Source organism: Caretta caretta, chromosome 2 (assembly GCF_965140235.1).
Source record: "Caretta caretta isolate rCarCar2 chromosome 2, rCarCar1.hap1, whole genome shotgun sequence".
NCBI lineage: Eukaryota > Metazoa > Chordata > Testudines > Cheloniidae > Caretta > Caretta caretta.
Window position 1 is genome coordinate 154,315,843 of NC_134207.1, and position 19,025 is coordinate 154,334,867.

The 19,025-nt window shown below is 43.5% G+C and overlaps 1 protein-coding gene across 3 annotated transcripts in view; it reads right to left on the minus strand.

The window, feature by feature from the left end:
- Positions 1 to 19,025, minus strand: part of LOC125631940 (dynein axonemal heavy chain 5) — a 286,700-nt gene that overhangs the window by 32,474 nt on the left and 235,201 nt on the right. For 2 of the 3 annotated variants that reach the window (XM_048839434.2, XM_075125496.1), the window contains exons 71-73: positions 18,392 to 18,513; positions 17,295 to 17,642; positions 13,449 to 13,637 (exon numbers count right to left, since the gene is read on the minus strand). The exons of the other annotated variant lie outside the window; for it this stretch is intronic. In XM_048839434.2, the coding sequence (XP_048695391.2) occupies positions 13,449 to 13,637; positions 17,295 to 17,642; positions 18,392 to 18,513 (659 nt within the window). The remainder of the gene's footprint in view (positions 1 to 13,448; positions 13,638 to 17,294; positions 17,643 to 18,391; positions 18,514 to 19,025) is intronic. 3 annotated transcript variants of the gene reach the window in all.

The following is a 19,025-nucleotide window of genomic DNA, read 5'->3' on the forward strand; positions in this document are numbered from 1 at the left end:
TGAATAGTGTTGTTCACCATGAAAGAGTATAGCCACTGTTCTGTAAAATGTATCTTTTTAAATACTTCACTCCCTTTATTTCCTCCAGCAGCTGCAAACGTTTCAAGCCTCCCTCCTCCGTCCCAAAGGCTATCTCAGATAAGGCGGTGAAAAAAACGCACGCACAATGAAATTTTCTCTGAGCTCATGCAGTTGTCTGGCACTGACAGAGCTCAACAGAATGTGTGGAGGGACACAATAGCAGAGTACAGGAAAGTGGCCAATGAACGTGAGGAGAGGTGGCGGCAGGAAGATCAGAGGAGGCAGGATGCAACGCTGGGGCTACTGCGGGATCAAACGGACATGCTCCAGCGTCTGGTGGAGGTTCAGGAATGGCAGCAGGATCACAGACTGCTGCTGCAGCCCCTGTTTCACTGCCCTCCCTCCTCCCCAAGTTCCATAGCCTCCTCACCCAGATGCCCAAGAACGCAGTGGGGGAGGCTCCGGGCACCCAACCACTCCACCCCACTGGACAGCCCAAGCAACAGAAGGCTGTCATTCAAGAAGTTTTAAAGTGGCCTTTTCCTTCCCTCCCACATCCCACCCAGGCTACCTTGTGAGTTATCTCCCTATTTTTATAATCAATTAATACAGAATACATGGTTTTTAAACAATAGTGACTTTATTTCCTTTGCAAGCAAGCTATGATCGAAGGGGGGAGGGTGGGTGGCTTACAGGGAATTTAGAGTCAACCAAGGGGGCGGGTTTTCATCAAGGAGAAACAAATAGTGTCACACGGTTCCCTAGCAAGTCATGAAACTGGTTTTCAAAGCTTCTCTGATGTGCAGCGCTTCCTGCTGTGCTCTTCTAACTGCCCTGGTGTCTGGCTCCATGTATTCAGCGACCAGGCGATTTGCCTCAACCTCCCACCCTGCCATAAACGTCTCCCCCTTACTCTCACAGAGATTGTGAAGTGCACAGCAAGCAGCAATAACAATGGGAATATTGGTTTTGCTGAGGTCTGAGCGAGTCAGTAAACTGCGCCAGTGACCCTTTAAACTTCCAAATACACACTCTACCACCATTCTGCACTTGCTCAGCCTATAGTTGAACAGCTCCTTACTACTGTCCAGGGTACCTGTGTATGGCTTCATGAGCCAGGGCATTAAGGTTAGGCTGGGTCCCCAATGATAATTATAGGCATTTCAACATCCCCAACAGTTATTTTCTGGTCTGGGAAGTAAATCCCTTCCTGCAGACGTTTAAACACACCAGAGTTCCTGAAGACCCAAGCATCATGAACCTTTCCCGGCCATCCCACACTGATGTTAGTGAAATGTCCCTTGTGATCCACCAGTGCTTGCAGCACCATTGAAAAGTACCCCTGCGGTTTATGTACTGGCTGCCCTGGTGGTCCGGTGCCAAGATAGAGATATGCGTTCCATCTATGGCCCCACCACAGTTTGGGAATCCCATTGCAGCAAAGCCATCTACTATGACCTGCACATTTCCCAGAGTCACTACCTTTGATAGCAGCAGCTCAGTTGGATTGCGTTGGCTACTTGCATCACAGCAACCCCCAGAGTAGATTTGCCCACTCCAAATTGATTCCCAACTGACCGGTAGCTGTCTGGCATTGCAAGCTTCCACAGGACTATTGCCACTCGCTTGTGAACTGTGAGGGCTGCTCTCAGCTTGGTATTCTTGAGCTTCAGGGCAGGGGAAAGCAAGTCACAAAGTTCCATGAAAGTGCTCTTACGCATGCGAAAGTTTCGGAATCACTGGGAATCATCCCCAACCTGCAACACTATGCGGTCCCACCACTCTGTGCTTGTTTCCTGGGCCCAGAATCGGCGTTCCACGGCATGAGCCTGCCCCAGTAACATCATGATCTCCAAATTGCTGGGGACTAAGGTTTTAGAGAAATCTGTGTTCATGTCCTCATCACCGCGCTGCCATCACCTCCTCGCCTGGTTTTTCAGGTGCTGGTTCTGCATAAACTGCACGATAATGCGCGAAGTGTTTACAATGGTCATAACTGCTGTGGTGAGCTGAACGGGCTCCATGCTTGCCATGCTATAGCATCTGCTCGGGCAACCCAGGGAAAAGGGCACGAAATGATTGTCTGCTGTTGCTTTCATGGAGGGAGGGAGGGAGGGAGGGTTGACTGATGACATTTACTTATAACCACCCGCAACAAATTTTTGGCCCCATCAGGCATTGGTAGCTCAGCCCAGAATTCCAATGGGCAGTGGGGACTGCGGGAACTGTGGGATAGCTACCCACAGTGCACGCTTGGATTATCGACACTTGCCACAGTACTGTGGACGCACACTGCCGAATTAATGTGCTTAGTGTGAACGCATGCACTTGACTTTATACAATCTGTTCCCAAAAATCGACTTCTGTAGAATTGGAGTACTTTTATAGTGTAGACATGGCCTTAGTAACTGTTCTCTACTTGCTTTACCTGTAAAGGGTTAAAAAAGTCTCACTGCTAAGCATAGGTAAAAGGAAGTGAGTGGTCACCTGACCAAATGGGAAGGCTAGAACTTTTTAAAATTGAGGAAAAAACTTCCCCTTTGTCTGTCTGTGGTTGTTCTCCCGGGGAGAGGGGGTTAGAGCAGCGATGCTGTAAGAAACTTTGGGCCAGGTCTGAAGAATCATCTGTATTATACCTAAAAACTACTCATTCGAAACCCCAGATATGTAAGTAGATCAGGAAATGTCTAGGAAGATGCAATTAGGTTTATCTCTTTTATTTCTTTATGGCTTGTGGATTCCTCTGTGCTAACCCCAGGTGCTTTTGTTTTGCTTGTAACCTTTAAATTGGACCTTAAGAAAGCTATTCTTGAAGCTTAATTCTTGTATTTGGGTTCTTTTTAAATTTAGCAATAGCCTGAGTTTTCAGGTGTATTTTCTTTCCTTTATTTTTTTAAATAAAATTTACCTTTTTAAAGAACAGGATTGGAGTTCTGTGTCTTAAGAGGTTTGTGCACATTTTTTTTTAAATTAGCTGGTGGCAACAGCTGATTTCCTTTGTTTTTTCTGCTCAGCTTTCCCCGGGAGGGGGGAGGGCTTGAGGGTACCCCACAGGAAGGAATTCCCAAGTGCGCCTTCCTGGGTTCTCAAAGTGGTTCTGCACTTGGGTGGTAGCAGCATCTACCCATCCAAGGTCAGAGAAAAGCTGTACCTCGGGAGTTTAATACAAGCCTGGAGTGGCAAGTATTAATTTTTAGAATCCTTGCGGACCCCCACCTTCTGCACTTGAAGTGCCAGCGTGGGAATTTAGCTTTGACAATCCCAAAGAAAAAGTGTGATACATGCTAGATAGAAGAAGAGCACTTCACATAGGAGAGGTACCATGCTGCCACAACACTATAATACAGAGCAATTCCCAGGGCTTGGGAATTCTTCTAAGAAACACACATTTTTTAAAGAAATGCAAACCTCTGTATATTCCATAATAGCAATGAAATGTATCAATGCAAGAACCACACTATATTAATTCATCCATAGCTGCATTCATAGCACTCAGCCTTGACCATCAAGTACAACACAACACAAGGCTTTGAATTAATGACATACCGGTAATTCACAACCTGTCATGCCTTTGTTTTCATTGAGATGAGACTCAAATCGTGACCTCCTGTGAGTTTTGCTAATTACAGTACAGTCCTGTTCTTGGAAATCTTATTGTTAATTACATGATGAAGTGCATACATTTTGAGTCATGATTGATTGTTTTGCATTATATTCTGTATCAACCAACAAGATCACTCATTTCCTGATCCCTATTGTAGAATTACATTAAGAAACCAACCTGCCTGGCAGAAAGGAAACCTGAAGACAGAACCCATTAGTCAAAAGAGCCCTCTCTGAGATGAAACAAACTAATTACAAAAAGCCCAGGTAAAAATATTTCCTCACTAGTTGTATATATTTTATCAAGTCACAGTTGGATGGGGAAGTGGAATGTAAACAGATGTCTGTTAATATGAAATACAACAATTTCAGAAAGGAGGCAACAAAAATCACAGTCATACTAGTTCTTACTGTTTGTATAATGTCATGGTCCTAGCATGCATGATCCTTACTCAGATGTGCATGGGTAACACAGTACTTTGAGTTCCAGTGGAAAGGCCGTTACCATGAACCAAGATTAGTGACCAAGTATGACCGTAAGCATTGCTGATATTTCTACAAAATATGCCTTGTGAGGTATCACTTGAAAACACTGGTGAATAGTATCACAGTGGAAGATATGTAACTATACTACATGTGGAGTTATGGATGTTCTTTGATACTATGTTTTAAAGTGAATTTGAACGAAACAGGTCTGCTCAGGTCAAATACAAATGAAGCAGGGTGACCAGTGACAATGGAGTTGCAATTTACATATGCTGTAAACAGAACCATCAAAGCTCAGAAGTTGGTTTGGGACTCAGCATGTCTGGATCATAAAGAACTGTGTATTTGCTTATCTAACCAGCCTGGGTCATCAGGCAGAGACAATGAAGGTACATTTACTGGGGATATGTTGGGGTCACTTGGCTAATAGTAACCAAGGCTGGTGGAGACCAGAATGTGGCTGTGGTGTAAGAAGCAGGCGGCTGTAGTCAGAGTTGCTGAACCAGGGCTGCTTATGACACAGAAATTCAATGCAGGCTTATATGCTGGCTGGGAGCATCCAGATAAGGGAGCTACAGCAGCAAAGCATTTTAAGGCAACCAGGGTCATAGGTCAGGCAGTGACACAACTTTTCACTGGTCTGGGTTGCACCCCATAATGTGACACCAAGGAAGTTACTATAGCAGCTCAGGAATTTCAATCTGCTTCTACTTCAAAACTGCAAATTAAGATAATGCTTTGGAATCATTTTCATTAGTCTCCCCCCAGCCCCTGTACTGCCCTGTCAGCAGATTTGGGGAGGACACCATTATGAGAGGTGATATCCCCTTCCAAAATATGGTAGGGCTGTGGAGGAAAGGCAAGTTCAGGGAGTTGCCCCTCCCCCTTGCCACTCCCACCACAAACAGAGCTGCTTTAGAGTGGCACCAGCAACCAGTTCAAGGTAGGTAGGATGAAATCCGGGAGGGGGATGTATACAAAATCATCCTATCATTACTGTTACAGCTCTCTTATTGGTTAAGGGGGGTCACATGGCGCTGTGGAATAACATAAAGACACCACAACAGAGGGGAATTTAAAGCTGAAATGTATTTAGAGCAAATTGTATATAGGGAAAAAACATTGTCACTTGGATTACGCAGCTGACCTCCAATCAGCAATAATGCCTTTAGAATTCCATCATTATATTCCCTAGTGATGTTTTTCAACCTGTAAGGCAAATTTTTTTTCATTACTGTCAGGATTCCCGCCCCACTCTGAACTCTAGGGTACAGATGTGGGGACCGGCATGAAAGACCCCCTAAGCTTATCTCTACCAGTTTAGGTTAAAAGTTCCCCAAGGCAAATTCTTCCTTGTCCTTGGAACGGTATCACTGCCACCACCAAGTGACAGGTTTCAGAGTAGCAGCCGTGTTAGTCTGTATTCGCAAAAAGAAAAGGAGGACTTGTGGCACCTTAGAGACTAACCAATTAGACGAAGATTTAGAAAAAAGGGCCACTTGGAGTTCCTGTTTCCCCAAAATATCCCCGAAAGCCCTTCACCCTCTTTCCTGGGGAGGCTTGAGAGTAAACAAGGTGAGCACAGACCAGCCCCTTGGGTTTTTAGGGCACTAAAAACCCCAATCAGATTCTTAAAAACAGAACTTTTATTATAAAGAAGAAAAAGTAAAAGAAACACCTCTGTAAAATCAGGATGGAGGATAATTGTACAGGGTAATAAGATTTAAAACATAGAGGATTCCCCTCTAGGCAAAACTTTAAAGTTCCAAAAAACAGGAATATATCTTCCTCTTTGCATAGGGAAAATTCACAAGCTAAAACAAAAGATAATCTAACGCATTTCCTTCCTATTACTTAAATTTGTAATCTTATTTGCTTAGTTCAGGTATGGCTTTAGGAGATGCATTTTCCCTGCCCTGGTTCCTTGCTGACGCAGAGAGAACACAAAGAAACAAAACAAAAACCTTCCCCCACAGATTTGAAAGAATCTTCTCCCCTTATTGGTCCTTTTGGTCAGGTGCCAACCAGGTTATCTGAGCTTCTTAACCCTTTACAGCTAAAGGGGGGATTTTATGCTACCCTTAGCTGTATGTTTATGACAATTACAAACCTAACTGCATGATGAGTTGACATTTATATTTGCATCTATCCTTACACATATGGAGAGATTGGACCCTATCATTTTACGTCAGATGAGAAGGTTACTCACCCTGTGCAGTAACTGAGGTTCTTTTAGATGGTTGTCCCTGTGAGTGCTTCACTTTAGGGCTCCACTTGGTGCCCTGTTTTTGCAATTGCAGATTTGTAGTAGCAGTGCCCCAGTTGGCTGCACATGGGCAGCAGCTGTCTCACGCCGCTCTGAGTGGCTACCTAGCATGCGCAGCCAACCGACCGCCAGTTCCTTCTCTACCCCAGAGGATCAGCATGACACTCTGAAGTAGAAGGGAGGAGGTGTGAAGTATATCTCGGTAGTGGAGCAGCCACAGGGACAACCATCTCGAAGAACCTCAGTTACTGCACAGTGTGAGTAACCTTCTGTTCTTCTTCGAGGAGCACAGGGGTGAGTGCTCCACTTTAGGTGACTATGGAGCAGTACCCCTCAGTGGAGGGGGGGCTTTGAAGTTGGTTTATTGATGGTGGCTAGCACCGAGAGTCCAAACTGTGCATCTGCAGCTGATTGTTGCTTGAGAACGTAGTGTTTAGTAAAAGTGTGGGCAGAAGCCCAGATAGCTGCTCTGCAAATATCCAGGATGGGTATGTCATTAAAAAATGCTACTGATGTTGATAACACTCTGGTGGAGTGTGTGTGGACTCTTGGTGGAACAGGGAGGTTGTTCCGCTGGTAACACAAATGGATACAGCCCGACAGCCATTTAGTGAGTCTCTGTTTAGAGATGGTCTGACCCTTTGATCGTTCAGTTTTAGAGAGAAAAAGAGAGAGACGATTTTCTAAATGTTTTTGTTCTTTCTAGGTAAAAGGCTAGTGCTCTTCGGACGTTGAATGTGTGAAGAGACGCTTCCCTGTTGTTGGCATGTGGTGTTGGGAAAAACACAGGTAAGTATGTTGGTTGATTTAGATCAATGGTCACCAACTGGTTCATCGCGATCAACTGGTCAGTCCTGGAGACTCTCCCAGTTGATCGCGATCTCCAGTCACTAAAAGTCTGGTGCAGCAGGGCTGCTGCTAAAGCATGCTCCCTGCCTGCCCCAGCCCCACGCCACTCCCGGAAGCAGCCAGCACACCCCCGTGGTCCCAGGGTCGGGGGGGGGGTAGGGGTCTCCACACGCTGCTCCTGCCTGTAAGCACCACCCCCTGCAGCTCCCATTGGCCAGGAATGGGGAACTGTGGCCAATGGGAGCTGCGGGGGTGGTGCCTGCAGAGAGGGGCATTGGCCCCTTCCGGGAATGGTGTGGGGCCCGGACAGGCAGGGAGCCTGCCTTAGTCCCACTGTGCCATCGACTGGGAGCAGCCCAAGGTAAGTAACATCCGGGGGGAGCCCACACTCCAACCCCACTCCCAGAGTCAGCACTCGATATGCCCACCCTGGTCCATGACCATAGAAATCAGAGTGATTAAATTGAGGAATTGCTGATGGGGTAACCTTGCTGTTGCTGTGAGGCAATCGAGATAGGCCCCTATAAATTCCAGTTGTTGGACAGGGACCAAAGTGGACTTCTGAAGATTTATTTGAAGTCTGCAGTTCATAAAGAGGGCTATTGTGGTATGTGTGGCTTCTAGTGCTGCCCGCCGTGTTGGTGCTCTTAACAGGCAGTCATCCAGGTATGGAAAAATCATGACCCCTAGTCTGTGAAGTTGAGCTGCAGTGATGGCGAGGACCTTGGAAAAGACCCTTGGGGTGGTTGACAGTACAAAGAGTAGCACTTTGTATTGGTAATGTTGATGTCCTAGGGTGAAGTGCAAGAATCTTCTGTGCACTGGGTGAATGGTGACATGAAAGAAAGCCTCTTGCAGGTTGAGGGACAAGAGCCAATCTCCTTTCTCTAATGCTGGAATCATCATCGATAGGGCCACCATTTTGAATCGCTGTGTTCTCACAAACTTGTTGAGTTTGCATAATTGCAGAATGGGTCTCCATCCGCCGTTCTTTTTCTGAGTGAGGAAATAATGGGAATAAAATTCTCTTCTCCTGTGTTGAGCTGGTACAGCTTCCTCGGCCCCTAATTGCAGGAGGTGCTTTATTTCCTGATGTAATAGGAGCTCGTGAGAGGGCTCCCTGAAGAGGGACAGGGTAGGGGGGTGGGTAGATGGGTTAGAAATAAATGGGATGAAGTAACCCTGATGGATAATTTCCAGGACCCATCTGTCTGTGGTGATATTGTTCCAGACTGGGTAATATGGTACCAGGGGTCCCCAAACGGTGTTGAAGTGGGGTTGAGATCCGGAATTAGAGATTGTAGAGGTTTCAGGCCCTTGAACAGACCTTCAAAATGATGGCTTAGAAGTGGAAGGCTGGGATGTGGAAGGCTGGTCTTGATTCTGCCTTTGTCCCGTCTGCCTCTGTTTAGGCGTTGGGTATGGTGTCTTTGAGGCTGGGAGCATGGTGTAGCCTGGAATTTCTGGTTATAAAACCTGCCCTGCTTTTTCATGTTTCCAGGGACACAGATGCTGAGAGTCTTTAAGGTGGCCTGGGAATCCTTTAAAGTATGCGCAAGTACACATTGGTGGATTTGGCAAACAGTTTCTGACCTTCAAAGGGTAGGTCCTCAACCGCAGCTTGTACCTCTCTCAGGAATCCTGAGCGGTGGAGCCAAGATGCCTGACACATGACCATGGAGGTCGCAATGGAGCATGCTGCTGTGTCTGCGGAATTGAGAGAGGCGTGGAGGGCAGTCTTTGTGATGAGAGACCCTTCGGAGATGTTGGACTTACACGCTTCTCTTGTCCTCTTATATTTTCAATAAAAGATTTTCAATAGAAGATGACATTGTAGAAAACAGGTTTTGTGTGTGTATTCTGCAAGCAGTGCAGATTAATTAGTGATGCGGAATTGCAAGGTGGCGGAAAAATAGGTTTTGTGGCCAAAGAGGTATAGCCTCTTCCTGTCCTTGACATAAGGGGTGGATCTAGATGGTTGCCATTTGCCCCTCTGATTTACTGCCTCCATGACCAGTGAATTAGGAGTGGGGTGGGTGAAGAGAAATTCAGGCCCTTTTGCCGGCACATAATATTTTTTGTCCGACCTTTTGCAGAAAGGAGGGGCCGTGGCTGGCATCTGCCAGATGGTTTTTGCAAGGTCCATTATGGCAATGTTAATAAGCAGTTCTATTTTTGCTGATGGGCATGCCTGGAGAATGTCAGTGAGCTTATGTTGGGTCTCAGGGATCTCAGACAAGGCGACGTTGAGGGAGTCTGCTGCCCTCTTGAAAAGATCCTGAAAGGACTTGAAGTCATCCCCTGATGCGGAGGGTGGTGGCATGATTGTTTCATCTGGATGAGATATGTGTAGGTGGCAAGGTGTCTCCTTCAGGTGCGTCTGCCTGCTCGTCAGTCTCCTCATCCTGGGCCTCTGAAGGTGCTGGGTCCGTTGGTGCGGGAGAGCGGGGTGTTTTGGTGACCAGTGGGTTAGGTGCTCTAATGTTCTGGGCCCTATAAATGGCCCCTGGGTCCCAGTATGGCCAGCTGGGTGGGAGTGCCATAGGAGGTGGCAGCCAGGATGGGGGTTGACAGGCTCGCGTGTCTACCAGTTACTGGTGATATGAGGGTCCAGCTTTAGGAGAGGAGTGGCCAGGGGTGTACAGTCCTGAGTCAACCTCCTCCTCATCATCACTGGATTGAGGTGGAGCTGAAACCCCAGGGGCAATGATCTGACTTAGTCCGCGCCTCACTGGGCTACCATCGGTACCGAATAGGGGGATCCCTGGCATAGAAGAAACTGCCAGGTACGCCTGTCTGGTGAAAAGTTGCGGTACCAGAAAGCTCGGTGCCAGGAATGGCAGCGCAGTCTGAGAGGAAAGGGTCAGAACTATCAGTGCCAAGGTCTTACTGAGCTGCGTGTGTGCAGCAGGTGGTGCCATTACACTGGTCAGTGTTGGGATGTTCTTCGGCACGGTCGGTGCTGAGCTAGGGAGCTTGACTTTAGATTATGCACCTGACTGAGAGCCTGCCCATACCAGTCCTTGGCTCCTCGGGAAGTCTTGGTACCGGGGCTCTTGGTGCCCTCAGTACCGGGGAAGATTTTTCACCAGGACACCATTTCTTTTTAGGCAGATCTCGCTGTGGCGATGACTGAGACTGGTGTTTGGTCACCTTTTTAGAGACAGAGTCCTTAGAAGCAGTCTTGGTAGTGCAGCCCTTGTCTGAGGCTGCTGGCGACCGTTGGTCAAGAGGCGTCCTGGTCTCTGTGTCGGAGGCTGGCCTGAGGGATTTCTTCATCATGAGTGACTTAAGTTGGAGGTCCCTGGCATTCAGTTTTTTACAATGAGGACACTTTTGGGGAATTGGGTCTCATCGAGACAGCAGATGCACTGAGCACGGCCATCTGAAACTGGTATCAATAACCTGCAGGTCAGGCATTGTTAAATGCAGGAGAACCAGGCATGCCTGAGGGAGGTCCAGCACTGGAGAAAAACGGGGTAGCCCATTTTAAAGCAGTCATTGTTGGTGGAGGCCCACCGGGTGGCGAGTGGGGGAAAACTACACTAATTTTTTTTAATATGGAGGAAATTAAAAGTAATGTTAACTGAAGTTAACTAGAATTGAGAGGATACAAGAAAAAAGGAAGGACCATGATCTATCTATGGAGTTGAAGGGGTGCTGCTGTCGCTCTGACTCAAGCCAAGGGCGGTAAAAAGGAACTGGGGGTCGGTTGGCTGCTCATGCTAGGTACCTGCTTGGAGTGGTGCGAGATGGCTGCTGCGCATGCACAGCCAATCAGGGCACTGCTACTACAAATCTCCGATTACAAGGGCACCAAGACACCAAAAGTGGAGCACCCACAGGGACACTCCTTGAAGAAGAACTCTTTGTTATCTGTTATGTAAGCCCCTGAGCAAGGAGGCTTGGAAGCAACAGAGCTCTCCGGTTTCTTCTGTATGTGAAATGGGAAAACTAAAGGGGATCTTACGATGTGCAGGACAGTTTCAATTGTTTGTCACTTGTTTTGATGTAATCTCATTAAGTATTTAAAGTTGTTTTTGTGACAGGTTGTCACCCTTGGGGTGCAGTCTGGGAGCTGTGGGAACTGCAGCATCCTTCTAAGACACACCGCTAGGTTGGGGACACATCCAGCCTCAACCCAGGCCCTGTTATCCCCCAACACAACAGCAGGTGGTGACATCCACCCAAACTGGGCTACCTGATTGCAAACAGTAGACACCAGCCAGTTTTCCAGCTCCGCAGGCATGCACCCCACTCTGGAGTATAAAACCAAAATTATACCATCTTGCACTGCACAGAGATCTGTACACTGTAAGCTCATTAATATGTCTACCCCTGCAACATGAAGAATGTGTTTTTTGTTTAAACAAAACCACAAACTAAGCCTAAAATACTAGAAAGATTGGATATGAATTAGCAATTTCTCACCCTGACTGATGATACAAGCAAGCTTGCAGATTCTCAAGGCACTAGCTGCACTTGCTTTACAGCTCGGGCTCCCCACCCCCGTTCCAAGTCCTTTTCCTTTCGAGCTTCTCTTAGGTGTTGAGTTGTGGGGGAGTGAAGAACCACAGATGAGGTCATTCCCTGCCTTATATAGCTTTAACATATGGCAGGAACCCTTTGCTCTAAAAACAGTTCCCAGCCAGTTTGTGGAAAAATACAAGTACCCAAAATGGAGATCAGTGTCATGTGGTCTGGTCACATGCCCTTGCATGCCCTGCTGAGTCATAGCAGCCATTACTTACAGACTGTCTGAAGCGTTCTCAGGAAGGCTCACCAGGTAGGGGATAAGCTTCTCCTAAGGCCTATTGTTTTTCCTAATGGCCCTTTACCCTGAGTAGGCCCTTCACAGCCAACTATCTAGACTGGAAGCTTCTTGCCCAGTGGGCATCACCCAGGTGTAACTACATTTGAAATATAGATACATAGTCAATATTCATAATTTTAGATACAAAAATTATACATGCATACAAACAGGATAATCATATTCAGCAAATCATAACTTTTCCAATGACACCTTACATGATGCATCTTGTACAAAATGCACCATAAGTATGCCATAATCATATCATACTAATATTAAAGGGATGAATATGGGGTGTTGTGTCACAGTATTATTTGGAGATATTTAAAATTCTGTTTTTATGAGTGATGTTCTACTTATCTGAAGGGCTACAGGAGAACATCAATATATGAAGAGGCATACACCATGGGGAAAATGGGTCAGTTTGTTCTGATAGTCAGTGAGCTCAGATCAGGTAGCTGCCCCAGATGGATAAGGAAGAAGACAGGGGCTCTATCAGAGACTCTTGCTTTGTTCTAAGCTTTCAGATTATACCAGAGGTGAACATTCTGCCATAGCTCATCCATAGTTTGCGGTTTCTACTTTCATTTTATTACTCAATTAGATGTTTGTCTTCTTCTGTCCTGAAAAGTGGGAGTCTTTGGGAATCTGGTAACACAACCAAGTATCCAGTGAGTAGGAAGAAATACCAATATATTCAGTTGTTGCTAAACTCTGTTGCTGCTTCATTCACAGCATGTCTAGAATCTGTCCCTTCCTGTCTATTTCCCCTGCCAGAGTTCTTGGCCATGCCTTAACCAACGCAATCTCTTGCTGATTTTCCTGAAACATATTTCCCTTCTTTACAGACTATCCAAACTGTTATCTCCAAGCTCTTCTTCCTTGCTTGCTGCTCCAGCTCTTTTCATGTCTCTCCACTCATACCACATCCACTTCCTCGATAATTTAAAACTCATCTAGATTATTAAAGCTCTGCAGAGCTCTACCCTGCATTTATGTCACCATTAGTCACCTGAAACTCTGGCAAGCATATTTGGTATGAGATCCTGCTTTTGCTTGCCGCCTAAGGAGCCATCCGCACCTTTGACAAATGTTAATGTAATAAAATAAAATAACAATAATATCCACTTTCTTTTATTCAAACACTAATGCAAGACTCACCACCACTTCCAGACAGCATGTCATGTTAGTGTTTAAATACTATGTAACTAACCATTATTTCTTCATATGTAACTTTTTGATGTATATACACTTTAGATAATAAACCAGAACACTTATACCTTTAATAAAGTGTGAGTTATTTCATTAATTAAAATACTTTAAAAGTTGCACAGAGAAGTGTTTCCACATGAATGGCATATATAATAATTCATATGTATCTATGCAGCAGTGTCTTGCTGTATATATTTGTACCTCATGAGGGATGTAGTCTGATGGCAACTTCTCCAGCATCTCATCAGCAAGACGCTGTACCATTGCTTCTCTGGTTTCCCCTCCTCCACTGCTACTGTCTTTAGGCTGAATGCTAACTATTGTGCTTAATGTCTCATTAGCCATATTAGTCTGATAAGTTATGTCTGCATTAGGGTGAAGTCCAAATACCTTAAGATAAAAAAAGGACACAATAAGAAAAAAATGAAGAATTATGTCTAAAAAAAATAGAGTGCTCTTGTTAATACACTATATTGATTTTTTAAAATATATATCAGTTAATAGTCTACACAAAAGAAAAAGACAAGGGAGCAGATCCTTAGATAGTATAAATCAGCATAGCCTCATTAAGGTCAATGGGGTTACACTGATCTAAACTAGCTAAGCATCTGGATCAAGTTATAAAAAAACTCTAACGTAAGCTGTGAATGAATATGCACCCCCTAAAACCAGCCAAATCACCTTATCCATTTGTTTCAGAAAATGCTTTCCGTGACCTATTAATTTTAACAGAAAAGTTACTAGTGACTACAGTACTGACTACTTCAGTATCTTAGTCATGTGAAAGATATGCACATGTATGGTATTGTACAAGTCATAAATATTAGTAATTATGATGTTTCCTTTATCATTACTTTTCCATCATTTTCCATTTCTGACTCCCCACCCCCAAGTTGTCTTTCTTTTTAATTTTCTCTTTTCTCTAATTTATTTGTTAGGAGTGGTACTGGTGGATTAGGTTCTAAAACATGGACAATAAAAAACAAAACCCAAGCTGTATATATATTTAAGAGCACCCATACAGATGTTATGAACAGAGATATATTCTGGATGTGTTATGTCTTTCTGGTTTTAAGTCTTTTTCCCCTGGCTGTGAAGACTTGATTCTTTTATTTAGTCTGAAAGAGGTATAACATGAGCAGTGACCTATGCCCTCCCCTGCTTCAGTCCTGACCTAAAAACAGCAACCATAGAAGATAACAACAGTTCAGACTTCATGCTTATTCAATCTTTGTATTCTCTGCTGAGACTATCAGTAAGTCTTTAACTGTCCATTTGGATGGTGATTCTTGTCCATCAGGAACTGGACTGTGGACATCAGCTCATTTCATATACACAAGACACTTTTAATTATCAGTAAAATTACTCTAAGAATAAAAGGCATAAAACGATTAAATTTAATATTGTTATGCTTGCAACTTTAAAAATTCAGAGTCAGATCTTCAGCTGGTGTAAGTGCATCAAAGTAAATGGAGCTGCACCAGTTTAAACCACCTGGGAATCTGGCCCTGAAAGTGTTATTGTCATAGATCCAGTTCTACTTGCAGACACAGTGTGTGCACACAATTCCCATTGAATTAGGCTCCAAGTAGGATTTAAAACATATTTCACAGATAGAACTTGTAAAGTTAATACAACCTGCGTATTTAGAAATATGTGAAAGAGTCAATGTACAGTATTACATCTGTATTGACTATCATGGAATACAATAAAGCATTTGGAGATTAAAGATGTTCATGATTTTTTGATCTCTTTTGTTGAAGAGAGTGAGATTTTCTCCGGGCAAAGGAATTAGGATATGGCTGGCAGGAACCATATCATCTTTATCATTTTAAAAACAGAAAAGCTTCATTTTTGCTAGAGTGAAGTTGTAGCAATGCCTCTGTCTTAGTTCAAAACAAGAGAAAATGTCTTCCTTTGTGTATGTAAATTATAGTCCTAAACTGAGGGCTAGATTTATCCCTGGAGTAACTTCACTGAAGTTAGTGAAGTTACTCCAGGGATGAATTTGGTCTTGTGTGCATCTTTGTGCATGCATGGGAGAATAAAGAAAAAACAGAAAAATCGTATTATCCTGGGGCAGTTCAGTGTCCTTAATCCTTCTGGACACTAATCTAGAAACTCAATTTAAAGGGTGTTTTGGATGCATAAGGAATCCAGAACTGTACCCCTTAGTTTTTCAACTGACTATTGAGTTTCAAATCCGGCCGTAAACACTCCACACCCTCCTGTCTAAAATCTAAGTGCATTTCAAAGGGATTTCTGAATTCAATAGCTCTCTTCAGAAGACAGTGTTTATTCTGATTTACTAATGCGAAGGTTGAATTTCATCAAAGGAGCAATGATACAGCAGTCAGATTTATTCAATCTGTCTTTCTTAACCAAAAATGGAGATAGGAGGAAACAAAAATTATACTGTCTTGACTAATACAATATCCTTCTTGGACCAGAGAAGACTGAGCTTAAAAGGTCAGAGGTTTCCAACAGCAATTCAGAAGGAGCTTGGAGTGACAGAAGGAAGTTGTCACTTTCCTCATGACCTGTGAGAATCTGGGTCAGTCTTTTGTAGGAGAAAGAGATCTTTGCATATTCAGGGTTCAATCCTACACCATTGAAGTGAAAGGCAGAACTCCCGTATATAAAAAAAAAACCCACAAATCTGGATTGGCAGGCAACAAAATACTGAGAAAATAAGCCCCCAAATTCTGAAGCAGGCTTCAAAACACTGACAAAAAGCAGGTGCAGGAGCCAGAACTGAGATCTGGGAAAGAGCTGAAGCAGACGGGATGCAGTTCCTGTGGTGACCTGCTTCACTGACTATGATCAAAATGGATCCACTGGAATGTTGGGAGAGCAGCATTTACACTCAGCTGGGGAAGGTGCACATCAGCCAGTAGGGAGTCTGGCTTGCACTTACCCCGCTATTGCTGCCTTAAGGCTCCAAAACCTTAATAGCTAAGGGAGTTGCATTAAGAAGCTAAGACCCAGAAATGAGAATCCTGGACAGATGGTGGGTCAGAATCTCACCCAAAATCAATGGAGCTAGGGGATCTGACCAAGTATCTTTAGAGAGATATTTTATCCAGCGCTTTTCCACAGTTGCTTCTCTCCCATCAAGAACTCAGATGATGTCATCTATTTTTGCAGCTCTTTTGCAGAATCCCGATAGTCCATTCTGTATGTTTGGAAGTACCTCTGTGGTTTCCTTTCTTGGAATTAGAAGAGGAACCTTCAATTCTGGATTATACCACTACAAAGTAAAATTCAGGCTTTGCCTACAATGGGCTTTTTGCACGGGACAAACTGCACTGGTCTGAGCCATTACGGTAGTCACGTTGCACTGTGCCTACACTAATTTTACCTCATTATCCAACCAGAGAAAGCCACACTGGTGCAAGCCACCTTTTACAGTGGTACAGTACAATTACACTAGAGATTTGCACCAGTGTAGCTATCTCAGCGCAGCTACACTAGCATAAAAAAACACCAGTGCAGACAAGGCATTCCTGGATCAATCCCTGCAGCAACCTGCATGCAACTTGGAGGGAGGAGCCCAGGTTGCAGGAGGAAAGAGTTTGGAGGAGGCAGCAGGATACCAATCAGGATCTCTGCAAACAGTTCTCTTAATAAAGAGACAGTTTAATTTTACAAGTACGGAGTCCTTTCACATTATTACCTAGCACGTGGTGGTGGTGGATTAAATAGTCTCAGAAACAAGTCTGTATATTCGGTGCATTTTAATTCCAATACATGTTATCTTCAGAGGCATTTGTAAACCTCATAGTATATGCATTATGAACAGTTAATAACAGTGATACAGAAGTCAAGAGCATCCATTTTTATTTCAACTTCAACTAACAACTTCCTGTTCTCAAAATGGAACAGGCCCAGATGATAACACTGGCTTGTTAAGTGAGAACAATTGTTTTCATTTTCATAATGTCTGTTGTCTGAGCTCTGCCCTGTTCCATATATGGATGATTAGAAAAGTCTAGCACTTTAATTAGTATAACTCTCTTAATGCTTTAAAACTTAAAACATTTTTACCTCAGGTGTATCGACCATTGGCAGCTGCTCTATGTGCTGGAGATAGTCTTCAACTGTCTTGCCTTTTGGAATAATGTAAGCTTTGTAGAAGCAAAATTTGTCAGTAAACATACTCTCTCCAAACCACACTCTAGCAAATGTATTTAGCAACATTTTGTCAAGGTCGTCTGTTACACGGCCACCATACTGTACTTCTCCAAGCATATAGCGAACACAGCTCCAGTTCACCCCACGCTTAAAGTCAACCGCATCCAAATGATTCTGAATAAACTGCACACTGGCTGCAAAGTCTGCTTGGTTAAATTCATAAGGGATGTTCCAGCCCAACGGACCAAACTTTCGTCTTTCCTAATGGAGGGAGATGTTTAAAAGGGTGAAGTTTAGTAACAGAAATTCTACGTGTAAAAGAATTTGTGAAATATACTAAAAATGCAGGTTTCAGAGTAGCAGCCGTGTTAGTCTGTATTTGCAAAAAGAAAAGGAGTACCTGTGGCACCTTAGAGACTAACAAATTTATTTGAGCATAAGCTTTCGTGAGCTACAGCTCACTTCAAAATGCAATAATCCACTAACCATCAATAGAAATTAAAGGGACACTGAGCTTGATTCTAACTGTGTTTACTCCACTGACTTCAATAAAACTATTCTTGATTTACACTAGTGTGAGAACAAAATCAGCCCCAGAATTAATTAACTGAAATCTTATTTTTTTAATATAATCCACAGGGAGAGGCAAAGGAGCAGGTATTACAAATGACTGGATAGAAATATTTTCATAATTGTTCTTAAAAAGTTCAATGACAGCCACCTGATTAATTCCTGAAAAGATCTTTCATGGAGGGTGAAGGTGTATATTATCTATTTTCCTCTCAGGTGTCTCCTGGTGGAGGGATATGATCAGTGTGGGCAGGTAAGTTCAGTACTGGGGGTATGTTTCAGTTTAGGGTATGGGTGACATCTTTTGGCTGTTCTCATTTTACATGTTCAATTTTGCCCACCACATTATTTATATTTAACACAGCTTTCAAGTTCTTAATTATATTCTCATTTATGAAATACGTTTTTTTAGTGTAATTGTAAGACAGTTAATTAATAACCTGAACAGTTGTATGTAGAAATGCCACAGCATATAACAATGGTTTCCACTGTGGCATATTGCTCACTTCCAGCTGTTCCTGAGTAATAGCAGAGTATGTCCGCTTTAAACCAGCCTTTACACCTAAAAAATAAATAAATAAAATAAAAATCACACTGTATTAGTAAAAAAAAGGTATAGCATCCATATCTTGGCATTTTAAGATTGATTTAGGTCTGTTGTAACAGATGGCCTTCTATGAGAAATGATTATCCCAACACAGAGTATCATTTTTTTTTAATATTCTGAATCACTGAACTGTTTATTCATTTTGATACAGTATCAGTCAAATTACATTTTAGATATGCTTATAGGGACAGGCTTAAACCAAAACATTGGATCTAAAATGTGAGAGTGTCAAAAGTTCAAACACAGCTCCAGAGCAGAATTTTCTTTTTAAAAAAACCCTCTATTTTTAAAATGGGCTGACCCTACATTACAAACTTGGAGTGTTTGAAACCAGGATCCTAGTCTAAATTTTGGAGGGAAAGCCCATTTCTAATTCTAACACTTTAAACGTTACCATCCTAAAATATGAATTTGCCCACATACAATTTTTTTTTTCTCTTTGGAGGAGGGATTGATCATTTTTAATG